Below are 23,674 nucleotides of genomic sequence, written 5' to 3'. Positions count from 1 at the left end.
GATATTCTACAGTATGCCCATTTAGAGTATTTATTATTCACATTATTATTGTGTTTAGGTGGATTAACAAACATCACAGCTACATCTACATTAAAGGTTGAATATGGAGAGTGAGGAGAACACCGCCATCTAGTGTCTGAAGATCATAGTTGCAACAACAAAGCGTAATTCCAGCAGCTGGGTTGCCAGGTTGGTCAGATCTGGCCCAGTAGCCTTACCATTACAGCGTTACAGCTAAGTAAAGATGAAAGTGATCTTACCGATCAAGGAGAACCGTAGCCATTTGGGCTTGCGTTTTAATTTTATGGTTTGTGCTTGTGAATTTATTGCATTCAAAAACTGATAAAAGCAGACACACTGTAAGTGGTAAACTCCTTGTTTATCCTTTAAACATACAGTATTATGTTTATGTAGTCATAAACATAATCATAAGTCCACATTCCCACACTTCTGCTAATGTTTGTGTCTTTTTGAAAATGGTCCCAACACCTTTTATTATATTCTCTGCAACACATGATGATCATGCAACATGCAATTAAAACTGCTTTATGTAAAAGACCAAACAATAAAAACACATCATAAAATATAGTTCAGGCTCAACATAAGCCTCACTGATGGTGACAAATGGTGCACTAAAACTGATATTAACTGGCTTTACACGAACTACACAATGCACTGCAAGAAATCACATTTGAAGGTAAAAATAGATTTAGGGAATACCAGCAGAGTCCCCCTTTGACTCCATTTCCCACAGGTAAGTGGCGTTTATAGGTTTAAAAAAAAAGAGTGAATCTTAATCTAATGAGGAAAGAAGCAGTCTTTGGTCAGCATTGAGACGATGCAGGGGATCTGCTTCTTGCGACTAAATCCAGGTAGATTGGAGGCAGACTCAAAGTGCAGCGCCACCTTACGGTTGACTCGAGTCATGATCTGCATCAGCTCAAGCTCTCCACCGAAACGCTTCAGCATCTCACACAACGCCTGCATGAACCAGGAACCGTTGGCTGTGTTTCTCCACGAGTAGTAGCCTACGGGACAATTTATAACAAAGTGCACACAGTGTGTTACCATTTTATGGAAGCCCATTTCCACCAGTAATAGAAAAAAGATAGTAGGTCATTATAATGGGAAAGTTTCTCTAAATAATGACATATTATAAAAAATAAGTTGCTATTTCGAGAAAGTTTCTCATCATCGTGATAGTCATCATTTTTTTTGAAATTCAGATTTCAGACATTTGTCCATGTGTCATTTAAATGCATGGTTCGGCTCATTTAAACTCTGCTTCTGCCGGTTTAGAGAAGCAGACGAGAGGAGAGACGCACAATATAAGCAATGTACTGCTGTGGACGGGGGAAGCCTCCCTCCGCCAAAGTTCTTCTTCTGTATCAGGCTCATAAAGGGATCCTACTGTCCCCACAGTGAAGAGCATTTTGTCGAGGCTGTTATATTAAGTCATTTTTATTTTCTTGCATTTGTTTATGCATAAACCGCAGTAATTCTGACTAATACAGCTGGTCTGTGACCGAGTACAGTGCATGGCACAGTTGTGTAGGGATACGCTGAGAAAATGTAGTGCCAAAGGAAAGGTGTAAGGTGGCTAAAGTATGTTTTGCTGCTGCCCCTGTTCACAGCTAGCCTGGCTAAAGTGACCAACTCTCAAGAAGATTTGGTCCGGGAACCACCCATTTATTTTCCTGTATTTGAGGTGTGGTTAACGAATACCCAGAGCCGCTAGGAATGGCTATCAAATGTGTCTGTACGTAGCTTATAGCCAGTCGTATCAATTATACCAGATGACGTATGTTGAGCAGCAGGTTACAATACAAGCTTCGGTGTGTCGCATAGACGTCGTCTTTGCCTTGCCGTCCCTCCCCGTTCTGTGATTGGTTCCCTCGCTGAGGCAAAAATCAGATCCATGGACTCCAGGCTGCCGAGCAGGGCGAAATGACATCGCGCACAAGGCAGCATGAGTATACCCAGGCTAGTTCACAGCAGCTCCTGTGTCAGTACTCCTGTCTGCTTCTCCAAACTGGCGGCGTGCTAACCGTCATCTACTGAAGGTACACACACTAGCTGTGGATACGAAACTCCTACAAAATATTCGAACTATACCTTTGATGAATACAACACCTTTTTTTGAAAGGGCAGAGACATTGGCCCTCATTTATCAAACGAACGTACGGCAGAAAAACGTGTGTACGACCATTTCCTGGCAAACGTCGGCATTTATCAATTTGGATGTGAGCGGGAGCTACGATCAAACACACATGATTCTTTTAAATATCAAAACAGCTCGGCTCCAGCCCCCCGCAACCTCGACATTGAATGAATGAATGGATGTGTTGGTGCGCGGCTGCAGCAAGATGCACTGCAGAGCCAAAGTCATCTCCTCGGTTCGTGGCTACCCTCGATAAATTGCATTAAATCAAACAAGGTATCAGATGATTAACATCTTGGTATGGTTCTTCTAGGTGACAAAGGTATCCTCTAACAGAATACCTAATAACCCCGCTGGCAAACCGCGCTACAGAGCAAGAGTGCCGGTGTTGTGCCGTATTCAGCACCCCTGCCGTGAAATGCACCCCCTCCCATTATAGTCGATATTCTGGATCAGAAGGCTGTTGTTTGACCTGTAGGAGTAGTTTATATACAGCTAACCCACAACGGTCAGAGCATCGGTTCCTTAAAGTCTTTAAACTATTTTAAAGACGTTAAAAACACAAACTTGGATAATTGCGAACACAACACTTTTTGTATGTTCTGTGGAAATATACTGCAGCTATAATTATAAAATGAATGAAATGGATCTTTTGAGCAAGTTGAATGTATTTGATTTAGCGTTTCCTAAATATAATCCCAGCTTTTCTTGCAATTCATAGGTTCAAAAGTGTGTGCTTTTAATGTGGTTAATGTGTATATAAACTACTCCTATAGGTGGAAACAACAGCCTTCTGATCCAGAAGATCACCTATAATGCGAGGGGGTGCATTTCACGGCAGGGGTGCTGAATATGGCACAACACCTGTCCAACAGTGCGCACAGGCGCACTCGGGTCTCAGTGGAGCGCTGCTTCGGGTTGACTGCCTCCGTTATTCTTTTCCATACAGCGTTTTTATGGGTCCCTTTTATTCCACTCTTAAGACTGCCAAATAGCACATCTTTATTTTGCTCCATGTCGGATGTCAGGATGCCGATCTCTGTGTCGGAAAAGTTTCTTTTTTTAACAGTGTTTCTCCTCTCCATGTTTGACCTCAGTGGGCGAGGCCTCCGAACCAGGAATATTTAAGGGCGTAACATGTTAATGACGATCAAACTCAGCCGCCGCATTTATCAAGGCCCGCTCATTCATACGCTGAGATTGGTCAGATACGAATGTTTCATAAATCACACGTGGGTCCTTTCCTACGACCAATTCTGCGCTCAGATCTGCGCCCGTTTTTTAAATGAGGCCCATTAAGAGGACAAAAAGTCTTCAAGAAGTTACCTGGAGCAGTGGAATAAGCATACAGGAAATCTGCCTCCACAGGAATCCTCTCTGACGTTTGTGCGTCGACACTGTCCGTCTCCACACTGTCGGCCTCCACATCGGTTCCATCATCCAGGTCTGACCCACGGCACGCCTACAAACAGAAAAAAGTATGGTGTATGTGTCTTTTCTTCACATTTACTTTACTGAAAATTGTAAATAATTCATGATTTACTTTTCTTAGCATCACTATTACTATCTCTCTTATTTTATTTCTATTTATGTAAATGTATGTCTATTTTTCATCTCTTCTTTTTCTTTGATGAAATTTATTATTATTGTTGTTATTATTCAAAGCTCACCAGCAGATATTATTGTTGAGAGTTCTTTTGCAAACTTAGGGCGCACTCACACTTACCATTCGTACCGTGCCCAAGCACAAATCATGGCTAAAGTCTAGTTTGTGTAACTAGACTTGAAAAGTGTGAGCACAAGTGTGCCGTGCCTAGGCCTACGCCGTGGCCCGGTTGAGAGAGGTGGGCTTTAGTAAAGCACGATTTCACATTTCCGAGCATGAGCATGCACATTGACAGTGGTCCTGAGACTGTTCCCTGTGACGGACATGATGTGGAGGTGGAGTGTTTACTGCACCTTTGGTCAGATGAAAATATTCGAGAACGGTTGGACAACAAAAGGGCGGGCTCACACTTGGCTCAGATGACCCCCCCCTCCCTCTTACCTCGCGGCCCAGGCCCTCACATTAAATGATCCGGGCCGCAGCTTGCTTTTTGCTTATACTTCATCGCCCCTAAAGAGTTTTTTTGTTGTCAAAATGTAGTACGATACGATTTAAATAGAACAGTCGTATATAAATAGTTTCAGGACTGCCATCAATGCTCGTGCTCGTACATGTGCAAATGTGCTTTACTGAAGTCCACCTCTCTCAACCGGGCCTCGGCCTCGGTCTAGGCACGGCACACTTGTACTCACACTGGTCAAACATACTAGACTTTAGCCGTGATTTGTGCTCAGGCACGGTGTGAATGGCAAGTGTGAGTAGGCCCTGATGAGTGCACCCTTAGACAAAGTGTTCCCAACTGTACCCAACTAAACAACACAACGAGCATCAGTGTCCTCGATGGGAGCTAACTGTGGCCCTGTACAGTATGTGTGTTGCAACGTGGGTATATTTAACTGACCTGTATGAAGAAGAGCTTGGGTTTCCCCACCAGACTCCTACAGCGATTGCCTTTAAAGTATTTCGTCAGTTCTTCTAACCTTTCATGGCCATCAGTGCCATATATTATCCCCTCGTCTCCATGACTCAGCAGCACACATGCAAATGATGCACGATCACTGTGGTCCTCCTGGGATGCTACACACACACACACACACACACACACACACACACACACACACACACACACACACACACACACACACACACACACACACACACACACACACACACACACACACACACACACACACACACACACACACACACACACACACACACACACACACACACACACACACACACACACACACACGACAAGTTTTGCATTATCACTCCAGATATACCGTTGTTTTATCAGCCTGCAAGAACATGTGACCAATTAACAGTTCCCATAATCATTTGTAAAGTTAATGAGTGTGTTTGGGAAAGAGTGGCCACACTGAGACGCTGCCATCTAGTGGCTGCTGTATGCTCCGTCACCTGATAACTGAGCACCAACAATGGTCCATTGAATCAACGTCACAGTTGACAAACGGATTCTACGTGACAGGACAGTGTGAGAGGATGGGAAGCATTTCTGCAACAACTTTTGTAACTTTGAATGAACGAATAACTGTAGGTTTTATTACCATTAAACAACAGTTCTTTCATCTGTTCCACGGACCGATCATTGGCCACACGGACCTTGTAACCCAGCTCAGAGAAGGCCTTCATGGCAGCGGCAGCATCTGCATCCGTCCCGTTACGAGAACTCATCCCTGGAGAGACACACAAAAACACAAGAAGAAATGCAGCAGCTACAACGTAAACCAGTGAGTTTTCGCCTGGTTTCAAGATTCTGTCCTGAGGGATCAGATCACAAATGCACAGCTCTCAGCTCCATCTGTTCACACCTGCAGCAGAATGTGTCTCCAATATGTGTCTTCAATGACCACTTGTGATGTCATTTCACTTCCCTGCTCTGTATGTACAATAAATAAGCACGTACATAATTGCCATTTATATATACTGTAGATAGCCTGCATATTTGAATAAACACCTGTGTCTTGTTGCTGTTACACTCACATTATTACAGAAACCTGTCATGATGCTGCCTACAGTTTGTGTACAGATGGTCGTACCTTTTCTCTCTCAAACAGCGGTTTGTATGTAAAACGTTTGGACTTTCAGGTGCATTATATGAACATATTAATAAAGATGTCTAGACTGTGCAGAAGAGCAGAGAGAAATACGTTCTTTCATCTTTATAGGAATCACTTAAGTTTCTGCTGATAAAAAACAAACATTTCCTGATTTCTCTCTTACATAAGAAAAGCTTTTAAATAAGCTAATAACAGAGTGAAGAATTGATTGGAAATTAAATGTGTTTATCTGTTTACAGCCGCTCTAGCTTGTCAATAGCAACGGCAGATGTTACAGAGAAAGAACAGGAATATCTGTAAATTCTACATATTCAAGAATTTGTCATTCATTTTACTAACCTTAACAAATAAGATTACCATCCACCAGTTGTCACTGGAGCTGCCTTTTTGAATGAATGAATTGTCTTTATTGTCATTGTACCAGTACAAGGAAATTTACAGTACAATGCCTTAAAGTGAAGAAATAATTTAACAATAAAAGCATCAAAAAGAATAGGCTGGACATTTAAAAGACACATTTAAAACACACACACACAGACACACACAGACACACACAGACACACACACACACACACACACACACACACACACACACACACACACACACACACACACACACACACACACACAAGCAGCTTAAGGGGACAAAAACAAAAAACAGTAGATTGCAGAGACCCTGAGCATCATGTACCATCATAGGTAAAGGTATTTGCGGTGTTAAGCATTGTTACAACTTTTGGATAAAAACTGTTCTTAAGTCTGTTAGTCCGAGCATTCAGAGACCTGAAAAGCTTGAAAAGCTCCAGAGAGCTGGAGATGTGCAGGGGAACAAGCACAGACACATCGCAGACAGTCTGATAATAACATCCACAACACACGATTCGCTCTCAAATATACAAAATACATAGAGCTGCCTGGGACTCAGATGTGGACAAAGCCGGTGAACGAGAACGTATTTCCTCTCACAGCTGATTTGGCGGCCCTTCAATGTGGCCTGGAGACAAATTGCTTTCACACTGCCAAATGAATGTGCTCAGATTCGTCCCGGACCACCTCTGAATGCTGTCCACGTATGATCTGATCACTCAGGACGGATTTGAGAAACCAGTCTGAACAGCGCCTGGGATTAATACAGCGTAACCTGTTTCTGAAACTTTGGACAGCTAATCTTGTTGTTTTATTCTGTAGACCCAAGAGAACAGAGAGTTTAGAAGCCGGCCTGACTTTTCCGGTACCTCTCTCTCGTCCAATTGTGTGTTTTTATGAAATGGCAAAAGAGCTTCTGGTAAACTTAGTGAAGGAAGGACAGAGGAGGCAGATCTGGCATGACTATGTTAAGTACTGGAACATTTTCTCGTTTGTTACTGTATTATTTTACAGTAACGATGGCTCTGTCATATTAAAGTGTACCACTGAGTCATGACAGTGTGATAGCATGTGCATTAGTGGACCCTAACGCTGAAGCAGCTAAATGAAACTCGGCCATCAACCATTTTATTGATTACACCTTTGCTTTTCCTATTGTGACATACCTAAATGTCTTCTGTGGATAAGCAACTACTTTATCTGACTGTGAACACATCACACTTCCTCCGTGAGTTGTCTGTGTTATTACCTTTACTGAACATTTGTGCAACTAACAATTGTTTCCATTGGCGATTCTTTTTTTTAAAATTATTTTCTTGATTCATCCATTAGTTGTTTGGTCTATAAAACCTCAGAAAATGTGGATCAGTGCTTCACAACGTTCAAGATGAGTTCCTACACTGTCTTGTTTTGTCCACAACTCAAAGATTTTCAGTTTACTGTCATAGAGGAGAAAAGAAACCTGGAAATACTCACATTTAAGATTTTTTAATTTAAGACTTTAAGAAGCTAAAACAAGAGAATTTGTTCTTTTTTTTTTCCTTTAAAAATGACTCAGCTTAATCGACTATCAAAATACTTGTTGATTAATTTAATAGTTGACAACTAATCAATTAATCGTGACTGTGAAATTAAGTGTGTGTGTATCTGTGTGTGTGTGTGTGAGACTTGTTTAGTGCAGTTACCTGTCCTGGGGTGGAAGTTCTTATTGTTGATAATCAGACAGGTCCCGAGGCTGGGATAGTCCATGTTGTAACGGTAAGGGTCAGAGGCTGCTGTTTTCCTGCTACGGCTGCTGGGGACAGAGTGAATGTCCCCCGCGGGCTGTGCATCCTGCCTACACGCACGCACGCACGCACGCACGCACGCACGCACACACGCACACACACACACGCACACACGCACACACACACACACACACACACACACACACACACACACACACACATTGGAGTGATTTGAAACCTGAGGAACTTGTTTATCAACATCACACATGAACACTTTTTCACACGTTCTAACAACAGCTAAACTGCAATCTGTTCTGCCCGACTGCACACCAAATACAGAAAAGTCCAGACTATTTCTGGAATAACTCATTATACAAGGTGATGTATCAAAGCAGTTGTATTTTATAAGTATGTATAAAATACTGTATCAGTGTGGCATATTCTTTTTCTCCATTACACCATTTCACATCTATCACAACTGAGATTCTTCCGTTTTTTCTTAACAAAGGGGTACAAAAAGAACTTTTGCGCCAACTTTATCAGATGTGTTCAAGTAGAAAAAGGTTCTCGTGTTTGGAATGCAGAGTTAGCGGGACGAAGGAAAGTAGGAATTCAGCTCTTTGCCCCCAACACTGGCATTGTTTTCACCTTGTGAGTTTGTTTGTGCGTGTGTGTGTCTCATCATGGCAAAAAGTGAGACACCTACTTGCTGCAATAGCATTATACGTGTGCATAATACAGTCATGAAATTTTACGGCTGTGTAGTGGAGATCAAAACGAAGGTTGAGGTTGAAGATGGGTGTGGTCTGAGCAAGGGTGCTGCAAGAGTTGGGGGGTTGAAAGTAGGGAGGGGGCCTGCCCCACACTCGCCCCACTTTACATCCCTGGCCCGATCTGATGTTGCAGCTGGTGTGATCCCATCCCAAGATGGCCTCTAGTTTCAAAATGAGCTTCTACTTTACTGAAATAATGTATACTGATGGTTTAAAGCCTACACTGTGACAAACTGAATAATAGACAAAAAATAATAATAACAAAAAGAAAAAAAGGCTTAAACTTCTATTTAGGAGTTTATATACAAAAGGTGACTTTAACTACCTTGAGATATTACATAAAAATGCTACACATTTTTTTTGCCACTTTAAAAGACCCATCACACCGTATAGACCGATACACCCACAATCGTTTGTGCTTTGTTGTCTCTTTGTGCTTTGTCGCCTCTCAGGTCTCTGCTGATCGTGGTGGTGCCTGCTGCCGTAGTCCTGCATGACGCTTCCTGCTGCTATTATGGTCTGTCACCTTAGCTGTGCTTGTTTCTACTATTCTGCTGTATTATGTATTATTATGTGTGCAGCCTGTGTACGACTGACATCCTCCTCGCTCTTCCGTTAGCTCTGTAGCACCTGCAAGGGTGGGGACACGGAGTCCTGCGACCTTACGTGATGCCCACCTCCGACCTGAGCAGAGGTCTAATCAGCCAGAGAAGTGAGAGGACCTGTATGAGCGTGCGGGGCTGCAAGAGAGTAATGATCTTGTTTTAACAGACAGAGCCTGCAGGGCATCGGCGTGCAATAATTACCTCTTCACAAACCAACCCAAGGCGTCCATAGTGTCTCCAGCAGTCTGCGCGTCACCGTCGTCCTGGACATCAGCCATGTTCCTTCAGGCATGAATGCTGACTTGTTAAATCAGTTTGGTTTTTACACAATATTCACTTGTATTGTCATGATGCTGAAGGCTGGAATGAGCTGGAATCACAGAATTTGGGCTTCTTTTCTTCAAAAATGACTCAAACCATTCATCTATTATTAAAATAGTTGGCAATTAATTAACAGAGGACAACTCGATTTTATCTTTGCAGCTCTAAATTGTAACTCTTTGTATCTTTCAAACAGGGACTGACCGATATGTGGTTTTAAGACCGATTGTGTGGGAAAACATTTAGAGGTTACCAATATGGCGGCGGATATGGTACAATCTCTGAGCTGGAGTGGAAAATAGAGGTTTTCTATTTGGATTTTGCACTGATATGATTCTGCAAAGGTATTCAGAATGCTGCTTTCCTAAATAAACATCTTTTATTAATAATTATTATACCTCATATATACACTGGAGATCAAAATTAGAGAAACAAGTTATTGTTGATTTATTCTGAAATGTTATTCTTTATTGTTTAGAATTCAACAAAAACCTTGATTTTGTGAAAAAAAAAAGAAAAAAAAAGCAGTGAGCAAAATCGGGAACACTTTCAGATCCCTCCCAGTTATTGATGTTAATCTGCACCTGGTGACTATTTACTTAATTGTTGAACACACCCTATTTATCTGCAGCTCTCCTGGTTACTTTGCAAGATGGCAAACTGTTCTAAGGAGACTGAAACCCTGAGACAGCAGGTTGTCCAGATAAAGGCTAAAGGGATGACCCTCTCAGCCATCAGAGAGAGGTTGGGTGTTCACACTCTTTGATTTCAACAATATTAAAACTTTACCAGGACACAGATTAATTTAAGTCCCTCAAATGAAAAAAAGTGCAAAAGAGGACAGGATTATGAGAAGACTCTCGCTGAACAGGACATAGTGTAATAATTTGTTCTCTGATTTTGATCTCCAGTGTACATTGTCAGCCAAATCTAGAAATGGACACTACGTAAATAAAGAGTAAATCCATATAAAACAGCTTAATAAATATGTTCAGTATAGGCTAATTGCTGACTATCTAGATAATTCAATAAATGAAATAGCTAAATATTACAGTATGTTCAGCATCAGTCATTTCTGACCATTTAAATAAATAAAAATAAAAAGCTACATGACAGCATTTATAAATTGCCCCAAGCATCATTTTCTGCATTATATCTTGTGTACAAAAGGTTTTCATATCAAACAACATACCAATACCAACAGTTATACAGTATATGATGGGCCAATGACTGCTGATAATGGCGGCTGACCCATGTATCACACACACACACACACACACACACGCGGCCCTACTTCCTACAAATGACAACTATAGCTGAATTTTAGAAGATGATAGATTAAAAAATATGTAATTACATAAGTACTGTCTTCATATATAAACCCATCACACTCATAGCATTAAATATGAAATGGCAATCTCGTATCACGTTTAGAGGGTTTTTGTCATCATTTCTGGTTCAGGTATTTTAACACTGTATTAAGATACAACCACTTTTAAAACCAGTAACAGCGAGAGTTGGTTCAGACTGACCCCAGAGCCGCTCTTCCTGGAAGTTGTTCACATTATGGTTAGTCTTTTTTATTGGGTTGTTCGCATCACCGACTCAGTACACATGAAGTCAACGGCACATTCAGTGTGATGCAGCATTTCACGTGTAACGTTCACGCACAAGAGGATTGACGGTTTAGTTTCATGTAACGTTACTACTTTACACAAGGACCTGTCGAAAAAATGACCAACGAATAAGTAAACACCCACGGAACTTTTAGTATGTCATAAAATAGTCTATATTATTGTAAGTTTTAACACCTACGTATACAAAAAGTTTTGAACAATGAATTAATTCACAACCGCCTCCAACTAAAGACTTATCCAACGCTAACAGTACACCTGAAGGCTCATTTGTCTCAGTTTACCTGAAGTTACCAGTAAACTCTTAACGGTTACCGCAGACATGACAGTCGAGCTCCGTCAAACTCATGCGTGAATGATATTTCAATATATATTTATACATTTTATAAAGCGAACGTACCTTTTTTTGTGAGACGGCAATAGAAACTCGTCTGAACAGGTCTTACTTTTACCTCAAGGAAATGTCAAATAGTTGAAAGTTCAACCCTGAGGCTCTTAGCCAATCATCAACGCCGAACCCTGTGTGGGCGGGAGAAGACACAAAACGCCCAGCGCACCTTGACCAAAGGGAGCAATTGATTGGCTTAGAAAACGGTCCAGAAGGGTCACGACCACCCATTGGTGAATCAGTACATGCACAGTACAAAACAACTTAGAAACTGAAAATAGACCTTTTATTTACTTTTTAATATACTAAATATGTATACCACGTAGTGCTTCAGTCAGACAAAATCTTTTTACAGAATACTAGTTTGTCCACAAACACTCAACATTACCCAGAAAGACAACTTCTTTTGCAAAGAAAAACACAGCAATAAAATGCTTATCATTTTTGCATTTATGATACAGTATTTATTTTATTTATTTGATCTAGCAATGACCCAGGATGGGCAGGATTTGGACACACAATGGATTCAAAACCACAACCTATTATCCAAAATGTAAATCTGCTTTCTGTATTAAGACCATAAAAAAAAAACTTTCAGCGGCCTTCGTTGATCTCAAATGTAATCTTTGAGTGCTGTGTTATTTCAGAGTCTCATTCTTCTTCTGTAGTTTATGGGAGATGTTATTGATTCCTCTCAGCTGAGGCTCTGCTGCCTGAATAGCCCTGGTCTTCAACAGCAGAGCGGGCAAACTGGACGCCCCATACTGGATGGAAGGAGACAAGGAAAGAAGAGAGTGTCACTATGAAGGCTTTATTAAAACCCTTGAAGAGCATCACATAGAGATAAAATCAGTTCGCTTAACTTGTACCTATGGCCAAGACAACAAATAATCAGACATCATTCCTGTAAGTTTCTATTATTTCTAAGGACAATATCCCCATTATCTGTGAGTGAGAGTGAAAGTGTGTGTGTACCGTCTCTTTTTCATTGGGGTGTTTGTGTCGGTAGTCCAGGTATTGTCTGCTGAGTTCTCTGATGTCATGCAGGAGTGCTTGGCCCTGTCTCAGATCATCTAACCGGAGGGTAAGTTCAGCCTCCTCCTTTTGCAGCAACCACAGCTGCCTCTCTGCCCTGACCACACACACACACACACACACACACACACACACACACACACACACACACACACACACACACACACACACACACACACACACACACACACACACACACACACACACACACACACACACACACACACACACACACACACACACACACACACACACACACACACACACACACACACACACACACACACACACACACACACACACACACACACACACACACACACACACACACACACACACACACACACACACACACACACACAGCGTTAAGGTCAAGGTGAGTTCTCTACAGGACGTTTGACTTTTTATGGCAGGTAGGGGAGTAATGATAAAAACATGTGTTGATTAGGCATCTAACTGGCAACTTTGTGGATGTTTCAACGACTGGTTATTAAAAAAGGGGGTTTCTTTTGTGTTCATAGACTGTAAAATGTCACAGAAATCTGAGTGTGTAGAAATGAAAATTAGTGTGCATCTGAACGGCCTCTCACCCCATCAGCTCTTGCTTGGCATTCAACAGTCTCTGTCTCTTAGTACGGATCAAAGACCCCACCTGTCACACAGAGACACAAACAGTTTAGTGTACATATATATATTTATATACCTATACAGTATGTCCTATTTCTTCTGATCATCCTTGACATGGTTCTACACCTTTACTGGAGTTCAGCTGTGTTTAATTAAATTGATTGGACCTGATTAGGAAAGGCACATACCTGTCTATATAAGACCTTACAGCTCACAGTGCATGTCAGAGAAAATGCGATTCATGAGGTTGAAGGAACCGCCCAAAGAGCTCAGAAACAGAAGTGTGGCAAGACACAGACCAGGCCGAGGTTACAAAATCATTTCTGCTGCACTTCAGGTTCCTAAGAGCACAGTGGCCTCCATAATCCTTACATGGAAGAAGTTTGGGACGACCAGAACTCTTCCTATAGCTGGCCATCCGGCCAAACTGAGCAATTGTGGAGAAGAGCTTTGGTGAGAGAGGTAAAGAAGAACCCAAAGGGCACTATGGATGAACTCCAGAAACTGAGGGAGATGGGAGAAAGTCCTAGAAAGTCAACCATCACTTCAGCCCTCCACCAATCGGGGCTTTATGACAGTGACCCGACGGAAGCCTCTCCTCAGTGCACGGCACATGAAAGCCCAGAGTTTACAAAACACACATGAAGGACTCCCGGACTATGAAAAATAGGATTCTCTGGTCTGATGAGACCAAGATTGTTTTTTTGGCCTTAATTCAAAGGGGTATGTGTGGAGAAAACTAGGCACCCCTCATCCCCTGCCCAATCCAATCCCAACAGTGAAGCACGGTAAAGGCAGCATCGTGCTGTGGGCTGTTTTTTCAACTGAAGGGACAGGACCACTGGTTGCAACAGAAGGTAAGATGAATGCAGCCAAGTGGAAAATGTCTGTCCATCAATGTTCACCATCCAACCTGACAGACTGGAGAGGATGTGAAGGAGGAATGGCAGAAGATCCCCAAATCCAGGTGTGAAAAACTTGTTACATCATGACAAGAAGACTCATGGCTGTATGAGCTCAAAAGGTGCTTCTACTCAATACTGAGCAAAGGCTCTGAATACTTATGGCTATGTCATATTTCAGTTTTTGGTTTTTAATGCAAACATTTCTACAATTCTCTGTTTTTCTGTCAAAATGGGCTGCTGTGTGTACATTAATGAGGAAAAAAAATTTAGCAAATGGCTGGAAAAATTTGCAAAGTCATCTTTCTGTTTTCTGCTTCGTGATTAGCAGGTACAATAGTTTTCTAGTTGCCTTTAATGTGCATGCACGCAGAACAGATGTGCTCACACTGACCGACCGACATGTCCATCCTCAGAGCCACAAGGCTAGAATGTCTAAAAGATAGTTGCCATAGTTACCTTGGCATTTTGTCTTTTTAAAACCTTGAGTTCCTTGGCAGAAGAGATCTGTAAGAGAAGAAACACCAGAGAATAGAGATGTGTTTGATTTAAATTCAGATACTAATCAGTCCCATTCACCTCTGTTACAGTATCATCACATTTATCGTTGACTTGATCGATAACGGGCTGGTGTTTTATGGGTTTATTTTTAACATGTCTTTTTAATATTTTTGGTATGAAAAGGTGGTTAGAAATGGTCCGTTTGGTTGTAAATCTGCAGTTTAAAAATCCAGTATGTCAAATCCTAAATGGCACTATAGATCAAAAACACAGTGTTCAAAAGGTGTACGGAGATTTGTCTTCTTTTCTGGTGACCAAAAGTAAGTTTAAACCTCAAGAAACATCTGGAAAACAACAAAGTCCATCTGCTCTTTTGCTTCAGCTCCTCAGTAGCACAAATCAAAGTGAATTTGGAAAGTCTGACCTTTTCCAAGAGTTGCTCTTCCACATTGGACGAGAAACAATCAATGGACCGTTTGACTGCTTTAGACTCCCCCGAGTCCCTGAAAAACACACGCACACGCACACAATGATGTAACCATCTCCAACTGCAACATTTGAAAAAATATATATAACAAAATTGTGAATAGATGCAGTTACTATGTGGCGCCGTAGTATGAAGGGTCAGATTACAGGATGCTTGTTTGAGTGTTTACCTGCTCTGGCCACAGAACTCCAGGAAGGCCTCCAGCACCACCTCCGACTCTGTTCCTCCATCACCCCTCGGTGTCTTCCTGCTCCGTTTATCACTACTGGACTTTTCTGCTTCTGCAGATGCTCTACCTTCACAGGGAAGGTTTTGTGGTTGAAGATTCATGAAGAGCAGTTAAAAATTATATTTTTAGACCATGTGAGCATAAGCTCTCAAAAAAACAAAAACAAAAATAAAAACAGACAGATTCATCACCCAGTTGGTACTTATAATTACAGCTGCAATAGTTAGTTTACAAATCAATGAATCAATCGACCGATTAATTGTTAAAGTAAAGGCTGTTTTCAGATTTTCAAATACGCACATTTCCTGCGTGTCTCTTGTTTATCATATTAAACTGAATATATTTGGATTTTAGACAAAACGAGACATTTAAAGACCTCAACTAGGACTGTGAAAAACTGGGACGGACATTTTCAATATTCTGCATTTGGAAGATCAAATGATGAATGGAGAAAATTATCTGCAGAGTAGCTGATAATGACAATCACTAGTTGCAGCCCTACTTACAATAATTAATATAATAATATGAGGCTTTATCCCATGTACAGCATGTTAACATAAGTTATGAAAACACCCACATACAACCAAGGAGTCCGGAGTTACAAACCCTTCAAGGGTGAAGCATGCGACAGAGATGGGGGGTTGGGGGACATATGCTCAACCTAAAATCCCTGCCGTGATTAGAGATCACTGCACTGCATTTTCCTGCACTTGGATGGCAAGCTGTTCAGGAACCCTCTTATTGCGAATATCAGTTGGAGAGCCGTCCAGCCTCTGAATGCCCCAGGTCTCTAGTTAGTAAAGTTTCATTAGGCTGTGATTATCCTAGAGGTCACGACAGCTCATTTTATACAGTTAGATCAAGTTTAACTACAACGAAATGGTTACTATGGGGACGAACATCATCACACATGAAGACAACTGGGCTCATTGAATCCGCAAGAGTCTCATCTTTCCAGTCGGACCGAAACAACTTCCTCTAACTCAATTGTGACAGACATGATACTCATTGGACCCAAATCCCTCGCCAAAAACATTCACAACTTCACTCTCTCTGTCGACGACTCCACTCTGTCCCCATCCCTACACCTGCGCAACCTTGGAGTCATTTTACGACAGCAACCTCACCTTCCAACACCGTGTAAACCACACCACCAGGCCTGCCCTTTTCCCACCTCAAGATCATTGCCCGTCTCCGGCCATCACTCACTTTCTCTGCTGCCGAAACTCGGATTCACGCATTCCTCACATCCAGAATAGACGACTGCAGTAGCATCCTCTTGGGTTAATCTGCCAAAATTCTAAACAAACTTCAACACATCCAAAACTCTGCTGCCCGCCTCCTCACCCACACATCGCCCCTGTTCTACAAAATCTCCACTGGCTCCCTGTTCCCCAACACATCCATTTTAAAGCCCTCCACAACCAGGCCCCTTCCACCCCCCACCCCAGCTATCAGGACCAAGCACCATACCTGGGGCGACAGACCTTTTTCCATTGCTGCCCTGTTCATCTGGAACTCACTACCCACACACACCCGGGACTGCACCGACCAGCACACCTTCAAATCACTCGTCAAAAGCCATCTCTTCAGAATTGCCCTTAACCCCCAATAATCCCACTATTTCATTTCATTCCTATTGTGTCACTTGTTTTTAAATGTGCCTGCTTTTTAGCCGTTTTATCATTCTGCATCCTTTTACTTTAATTTAGTTCTTAAATATACGTAGCCTGCTTGTTTTGACTGCACTCACTTGTAGCCTGCTTGTTGTTATTTGCACTTGTTTTTAATGTATTTATTGTTTTGCTTTAAGTAAAGTGTCTTTGAGTACCTTTGAAAAGTGCTGTACAAATAAAATGTATTATTAAATAATGCTATTAAACACTGTTTGGAGAGCCCAGCATGCAGAAATGTTATCTAAGGAGAGACCATGTTCATTCACATATCTTAAGGTCAGAGGTCAGGTGACCCAGAAAATGGCCATGTCGGTTTCTCCCTCGCCAAAAAGGAACCATCTCCTGCCTCCAGCTTCATATTGAAATATATTGACTGTAAAGACATGAGACTCTCAGCAAGAAAGCCTAATTTCCCAAAATTAACTAACAAGCAAAATCAACAAACAAACGGTTTCTTTAAACAGGGCTGAAACATAACATCTTAGCCTCTTGTGCTATTCTCCCTCACCTGATGAAGCCTTCCTAGAGTCAGACTGCTTAGACGAAGACTTTCTGGTTCTGCTCCCCTGATACACTTGGGCCTTCTTTGGACTTGGGCACTGAGTCAATGACATGAAGAAGAAGATCAATACAAACAAAGCCACAATGTAGAGCAACATTCCTGTGGGTGTTAGGCTCCTGGCTACAACAATCTGAGGAAATGAGTCCATACCCAACTCGTGTCCTCCTCGTCTCCCTCCTCCTCAGACGACAGGACTTTGCGACGTCTCTGCTGGGTGGGGTCAGTGTCCGATTTCTCCTGGAAGAAAAAAACAAACATTGTCTCAGCATATGTACAGTCTCCACTTAACTAATCATACCAGAAGTTGCTTTCCTAATAAAGTTTTGCCTTTTTTTCTAATGCTTACCTGTGTCTCAGGCTCACTGGACACCGCACTTCCTGACTCCCCAATTCTCTTCCTGTCTTTCTCCACCTGCTGACTCTTTACTTGCCTTGTTGGGAAACAGACACATAACTCCTTTGATCGGAATACAGGATAATTCAAATACAACAGAAAAAATGCACAGACACGTCAGCCAAACACTGGACTTGTTTTGGCTCGGTGTCCGTTCATCAGCAGGATTTTCCTGAAACCTGGTGGAAGGATGCAGCGTGGGCCGAGGAAGAACCGCTTTAACTTTGGAGCGGATCCAAATCACAGCGCGGACACACAATGTTTTTTTCACTTTGGTCAACAATGAGAGGCATTTTGTGCTATATTCATGTTTATGTTGTGTCGGAAACATAAACTGTATAAAAAATCGGAACAATCTGTAAAATGTGCTCCCAACTAGGAAGGTTTACACTTAATTAACATTAAGTGACTTTTATCAAATATGTTTTGTGATTTTTTATAAAGATGTTTTGTGATTTTTTATCAAATATGTTTTGTGATTTTTTATAAAGATGTTTTGTGATTTTTATCAAAGATGTTTTGTGGTTGTTATCCACGATGTTTTTTGTTTTTTATCAAAGATGTTTTGTGGTTTTTATCCATGATGTTTTTTGTTTTTTATCAAAGATGTTTTGTGATTTTTATCAAAGATGTTTTGTGGTTTTTATCCACGATGTTTTGTGTTTTTTATCAAAGATGTTTTGTGATTTTTATCAAAGATGTTTTGTGATTTTATCAAAGATGTTTTGTGATTTTATCAAAGATGTTTTGTGTTTTTATCAAAGATGTTTTGTGATTTTATCAAAGATGTTTTGTGATTTTTATCCATGATGTTTTGTGATTTTTATCCATGATGTTTTGTGTTTTTTATCAAAGATGTTTTGTGATTTTAATCAAAGATGTTTTGTAATTTTTATCAAAGATGTTTTGTGATTTTTATCAAAGATGTTTTGTGATTTTTATCCACGATGTTTTGTGTTTTTTATCAAAGATGTTTTGTGATTTTTATCAAAGATGTTTTGTGTTTTTTATCAAAGATGTTTTGTGTTTTTTATCAAAGATGGTTTGTGATTTTTATCAAAGATGTTTTGTGATTTTTATCCATGATGTTTTGTGACTTTTATCCACGATGTTTTGTGTTTTTTTCATCAAAGATGTTTTGTGATTTTTATCCATGATGTTTTGTGATTTTAATCAAAGATGTTTTGTGATTTTTATCAAAGATGTTTTGTAATTTTTAATCAAAGATGTTTTGTGATTTTTATCAAAGATGTTTTGTGATTTTAATCAAAGATGTTTTGTGTTTTTTTTAAAGATGTTTTGTGTTTTTTATCCACGATTTTTTGTGATTTTTATCCACGATGTTTTTTGTTTTTTATCAAAGATGTGTTGTGGTTTTTATCCATGATGTTTTGTGTTTTTTATCAAAGATGTTTTGTGTTTTTTATCAAAGATGTTTTGTGTTTTTTATCAAAGATGTTTTGTGATTTTTATCCATGATGTTTTGTGATTTTAATCAAAGATGTTTTGTGATTTTTATCAAAGATGTTTTGTAATTTTTAATCAAAGATGTTTTGTGATTTTTATCAAAGATGTTTTGTGATTTTAATCAAAGATGTTTTGTGTTTTTTTTAAAGATGTTTTGTGTTTTTTATCCACGATTTTTTGTGATTTTTATCCACGATGTTTTTTGTTTTTTATCAAAGATGTGTTGTGGTTTTTATCCATGATGTTTTGTGTTTTTTATCAAAGATGTTTTGTGTTTTTTATCAAAGATGTTTTGTGTTTTTTATCAAAGATGTTTTGTGATTTTTATCAAAGATGTTTTGTGTTTTTTATCAAAGATGTTTTGTGATTTTAATCAAAGATGTTTTGTGATTTTTATCCATGATGTTTTGTGATTTTTATCCATGATGTTTTGTGTTTTTTTCATCAAAGATGTTTTGTGATTTTTATCAAAGATGTTTTGTGATTTTAATCAAAGATGTTTTGTGATTTTTATCAAAGATGTTTTGTGTTTTTTATCAACGATTTTTTGTGATTTTTATCCACGATGTTTTTTGTTTTTTATCAAAGATGTTTTGTGGTTTTTATCCATGATGTTTTGTGTTTTTTATCAAAGATGTTTTGTGATTTTTATTAAAGATGTTTTGTGTTTTTTATCAAAGATGTTTTGTGTTTTTTATCAAAGATGTTTTGTGATTTTTATCAAAGATGTTTTGTGATTTTTATCCATGATGTTTTGTGACTTTTATCCATGATGTTTTGTGATTTTTATCCATGATGTTTTGTGTTTTTTTCATCAAAGATGTTTTGTGATTTTTATCCATGATGTTTTGTGATTTTAATCAAAGATGTTTTGTGATTTTTATCAAAGATGTTTTGTAATTTTTAATCAAAGATGTTTTGTGATTTTTATCAAAGATGTTTTGTGTTTTTTATCAACGATTTTTTGTGATTTTTATCCACGATGTTTTTTGTTTTTTATCAAAGATTTTTTGTGATTTTTATCCACGATGTTTTTTGTTTTTTATCAAAGATGTTTTGTGGTTTTTATCCATGATGTTTTGTGTTTTTTATCAAAGATGTTTTGTGATTTTTATCAAAGATGTTTTGTGTTTTTTATCAAAGACATTTTGTGTTTTTTATCAAAGATGTTTTGTGTTTTTTATCAAAGACATTTTGTGTTTTTTATCAAAGATGTTTTGTGTTTTTTATCGATGTTGTTTTGTGTTTTTTATCCATGATGTTCTATGTTTTTTATCAAATATGTTTTGGGATTTTTATCAAAGATGTTTTGTCATTTTCCTGAATCTTCTCCAACAAAACACTCATGCATGTAACAACTATGTTTGTCCATCACTTGCATTAGGGGCATTGGTATACATCTATATTCCACAGTTGAAAGAATATGTACTTCTTTTTCAAGTATAAGTATTGACTTATACCGTTGTCTCTAGTCAGGTGTAATTTTCTTCTTTAACCTGTTTTTTCCAAAGAAAAGAGCCATTTACAGAAGCAAAATGTCAAACAATGTGTGAGACGATGTTGACCAAATGGCTTTCGCTTTCAGGTCTTTAAAGACCAAAATCCCTTTAGACTAAGAGAAAGTAAGCTCTCTGTGACCTCACCTCGCTGCAGACGTCCCTCCAGTACTTCTCCTACTCTTCTTCTTCTTCTTCTGTTCTTCCTCCTCATTCTCTCCATCCCTGTCCGTCTCCCTCCTCTTCTTTGCAGCTCCACGCTGTGCGGCAGTCGTCTTCAACGTCTTTGGAATTTCCTTTTTCCCGGCCTTTCCTCTGTTCACCTGTCCCTCCTCTGAAACGTTTAAATCTTCACCCACGGCGGTGCTGTGCATACGGTTACCTAGGCAACACAGGTTCTGGGTCAGAACAAGATTGGTGGTTTGACATTATGCTAGGCTCAGTAAAATGATACTTTGTCAAAACTGTAACACAAGATTAGGAGTAGAAAAACAAATACACAATATATTGATTCAATGAAATATGAGCAATAGCTTTGTGTGGCTTCAACTGGTGAGTTCAAAAATCCATTTCATTATTTTAATTGAATAAGTCACCCTCAAAATGACCAGTTACTCTGAGTGTTGCCTTGAATTCTTAAAGGAAACTGCATGCCTCCACGGTGAAAAGAGGATCAAAAAACAGAGACATGTCACACAACTCAAGCAGTATAACCCAGTAATTATCCAGTCGTATGCTCGGTATTTCCCAAACACACACAACACATTTTCGTTGAAACATTACCGTTTACAACACTTCTGCACAGGCGCACTCCTCAGCCGTGTGAGCCCGAACAAGTAATGTACCTGCCTGTTGAAGTGGAAGTGTTGTAAATGGTAAGGTTTTAGAGCGTGATCACACTATCCTTTTGGCCGCGGCCAAAACCGGTTTTTCAGCTAAAGCCTAGTACCTTTAAGTAGTGTGAGCGCACCCGCTCCGCGCTCAACTGGGGCCAGCTGGGCCGCCACGGCCCGCTTGAAAGAGGTGGGCTTTAGCGGAGCCGTTTGCACATGTACGAGCACGAGCGTGCGCACGTGCACGCAAACGCGCACGAGCCCTACGGCAGTAGCGTTGTGTCCGCCTGTTCGGACATGTAAATAGAAGGACGGACCATGCGCGGACATTTAACAACAACAACAATGGTGGTGAAAGGTTCACGTTGGTGTGGTGCGGAGGTGGAGTGTTTACTGCAGATTTGGTCGGATGAAAATATTCAAAAACAGTCGACAAGACGCACAAAAACTCCGAGGTCTGTGGAAAGATTTGTAAACAAAGCCACACACGCGATCAATGCGTGTGACGTGTTACGGCGTGATGTCGTATGGACAGCAAGAAGTATTGGCCGAGGCCCTGGTAGTGTGAGTACAAACGGGGCTGGGGCGCGGGGGGGAGAGGGAGGGGGGACAAGTACCCTAAAGTCCGGGTCTCGGTCCGGGAGGATAGTGTGAGCGCGCCCTTAGTGACAACACTTGTGTTTGGGAAGCACTGAGCATACAACTGGATAAACACTAAGGGCGCGCTCACACTATCCTCCCGGACCGAGACCCGGACTTTAGGGTACTTGTCCCCCCTCCCTCTCCCCCCCGCGCCCCAGCCCCGTTTGTACTCACACTACCAGGGCCTCGGCCAATACTTCTTGCTGTCCATAGGCCATCACGCCGTAACACGTCACACGCATTGATCGCGTGTGTGGCTTTGTTTACAAATCTTTCCATAGACCTCGGAGTTTTTGTGCGTCTTGTCGACTGTTTTTGAATATTTTCATCCGACCAAATCTGCAGTAAACACTCCACCTCCGCACCACACCAACGTGAACCTTTCACCACCATTGTTGTTGTTGTTAAATGTCCGCGCATGGTCCTTCCTTCTATTTACATGTCCGAACAGGCGGACATAACGCTACTGCCGTAGGGCTCGTGCTCGTGCGCGTACACGTGCGCACGCTCGTGCTCGTACATGTGCAAACGGCTCCGCTAAAGCCCACCTATTTCAAAAGGCCAAAAGCACAGTGTGAGCACGCTGTAAGAGCGTGATCACACTATCCTTTTGGCCGCGGCCAAAACCGGTTTTTCAGCTAAAGTCTAGTACCTTTAAGTAATGTGAGCGCACCCGCTCCGCGCTCAACTGGGGCCAGCTGGGCCGCCACGGCCCGCTTGAAATAGGTGGGCTTTAGCGGAGCCGTTTGCACATGTAGAGCACGAGCGTGCGCACGTGTACGAGCACGAGCACGAGCCCTACGGCAGTAGCGTTATGTCCGCCTGTTCGGACATGTAAATAGAAGGACGGACCATGCGCGGACATTTAACAACAACAATAATGGCGGTGAAAGGTTAACGTTGGTGTGATGCGGAGGTGGAGTGTTTACTGCAGATTTGGTCGGATGAAAATATTTAAAAACAGTCGACAAGACGCACAAAAACTCCGAGGTCTATGGAAAGATTTGTAAACAAAGCCACACACACGCGATCAATGCGTGTGACGTGTTACGGCTTGAAGGCGTATGGACAGCAAGAAGTATTGGCCGAGGCCCAGGTAGTGTGAGTACAAACGGGGCTGGGGCGCGGGGGGGAGAGGGAGGGGGGACAAGTACCCTA

General features: G+C 40.9%; 2 protein-coding genes across 2 annotated transcripts; both read right to left on the bottom strand.

Annotated features, from left to right (window-relative positions):
* Window positions 1-66: 66 nt before the first annotated feature.
* On the bottom strand, window positions 67-11,711 carry LOC310948048 (caspase-3-like). Its single transcript, XM_083915052.1, has 7 exons — window positions 11,678-11,711; window positions 9,524-9,604; window positions 7,903-8,054; window positions 5,339-5,467; window positions 4,669-4,844; window positions 3,488-3,623; window positions 67-1,028 (listed from the first exon to the last, which is right to left on the bottom strand). Exons 2-7 carry the CDS (start codon window positions 9,598-9,600, stop codon window positions 799-801), a joined length of 900 nt encoding a protein of 299 aa, XP_083771178.1. The 5' UTR covers window positions 9,601-9,604; window positions 11,678-11,711; the 3' UTR covers window positions 67-798.
* A 579-nt stretch (window positions 11,712-12,290) lies between these two features.
* cenpu (centromere protein U) lies at window positions 12,291-21,415 on the bottom strand (the record flags this gene model as incomplete). Its single annotated transcript, XM_083915455.1, has 10 exons — window positions 12,291-12,429; window positions 12,641-12,797; window positions 13,291-13,352; window positions 14,689-14,736; window positions 15,155-15,233; window positions 15,387-15,513; window positions 17,631-17,721; window positions 17,835-17,921; window positions 18,031-18,115; window positions 21,189-21,415. 10 exons carry the CDS (start codon window positions 21,413-21,415, stop codon window positions 12,304-12,306), a joined length of 1,089 nt encoding a protein of 362 aa, XP_083771581.1. The 3' UTR covers window positions 12,291-12,303.
* Between the last annotated feature and the right edge of the window lie 2,259 nt (window positions 21,416-23,674).

This window comes from Echiichthys vipera, assembly GCF_963691815.1.
Source record: "Echiichthys vipera genome assembly, chromosome: 6".
Taxonomy (NCBI): Eukaryota; Metazoa; Chordata; class Actinopteri; order Perciformes; family Trachinidae; genus Echiichthys; species Echiichthys vipera.
The sequence above is the reverse complement of the archived record's forward strand: the minus strand, read 5'-3'. Positions and strand labels throughout refer to the sequence as shown.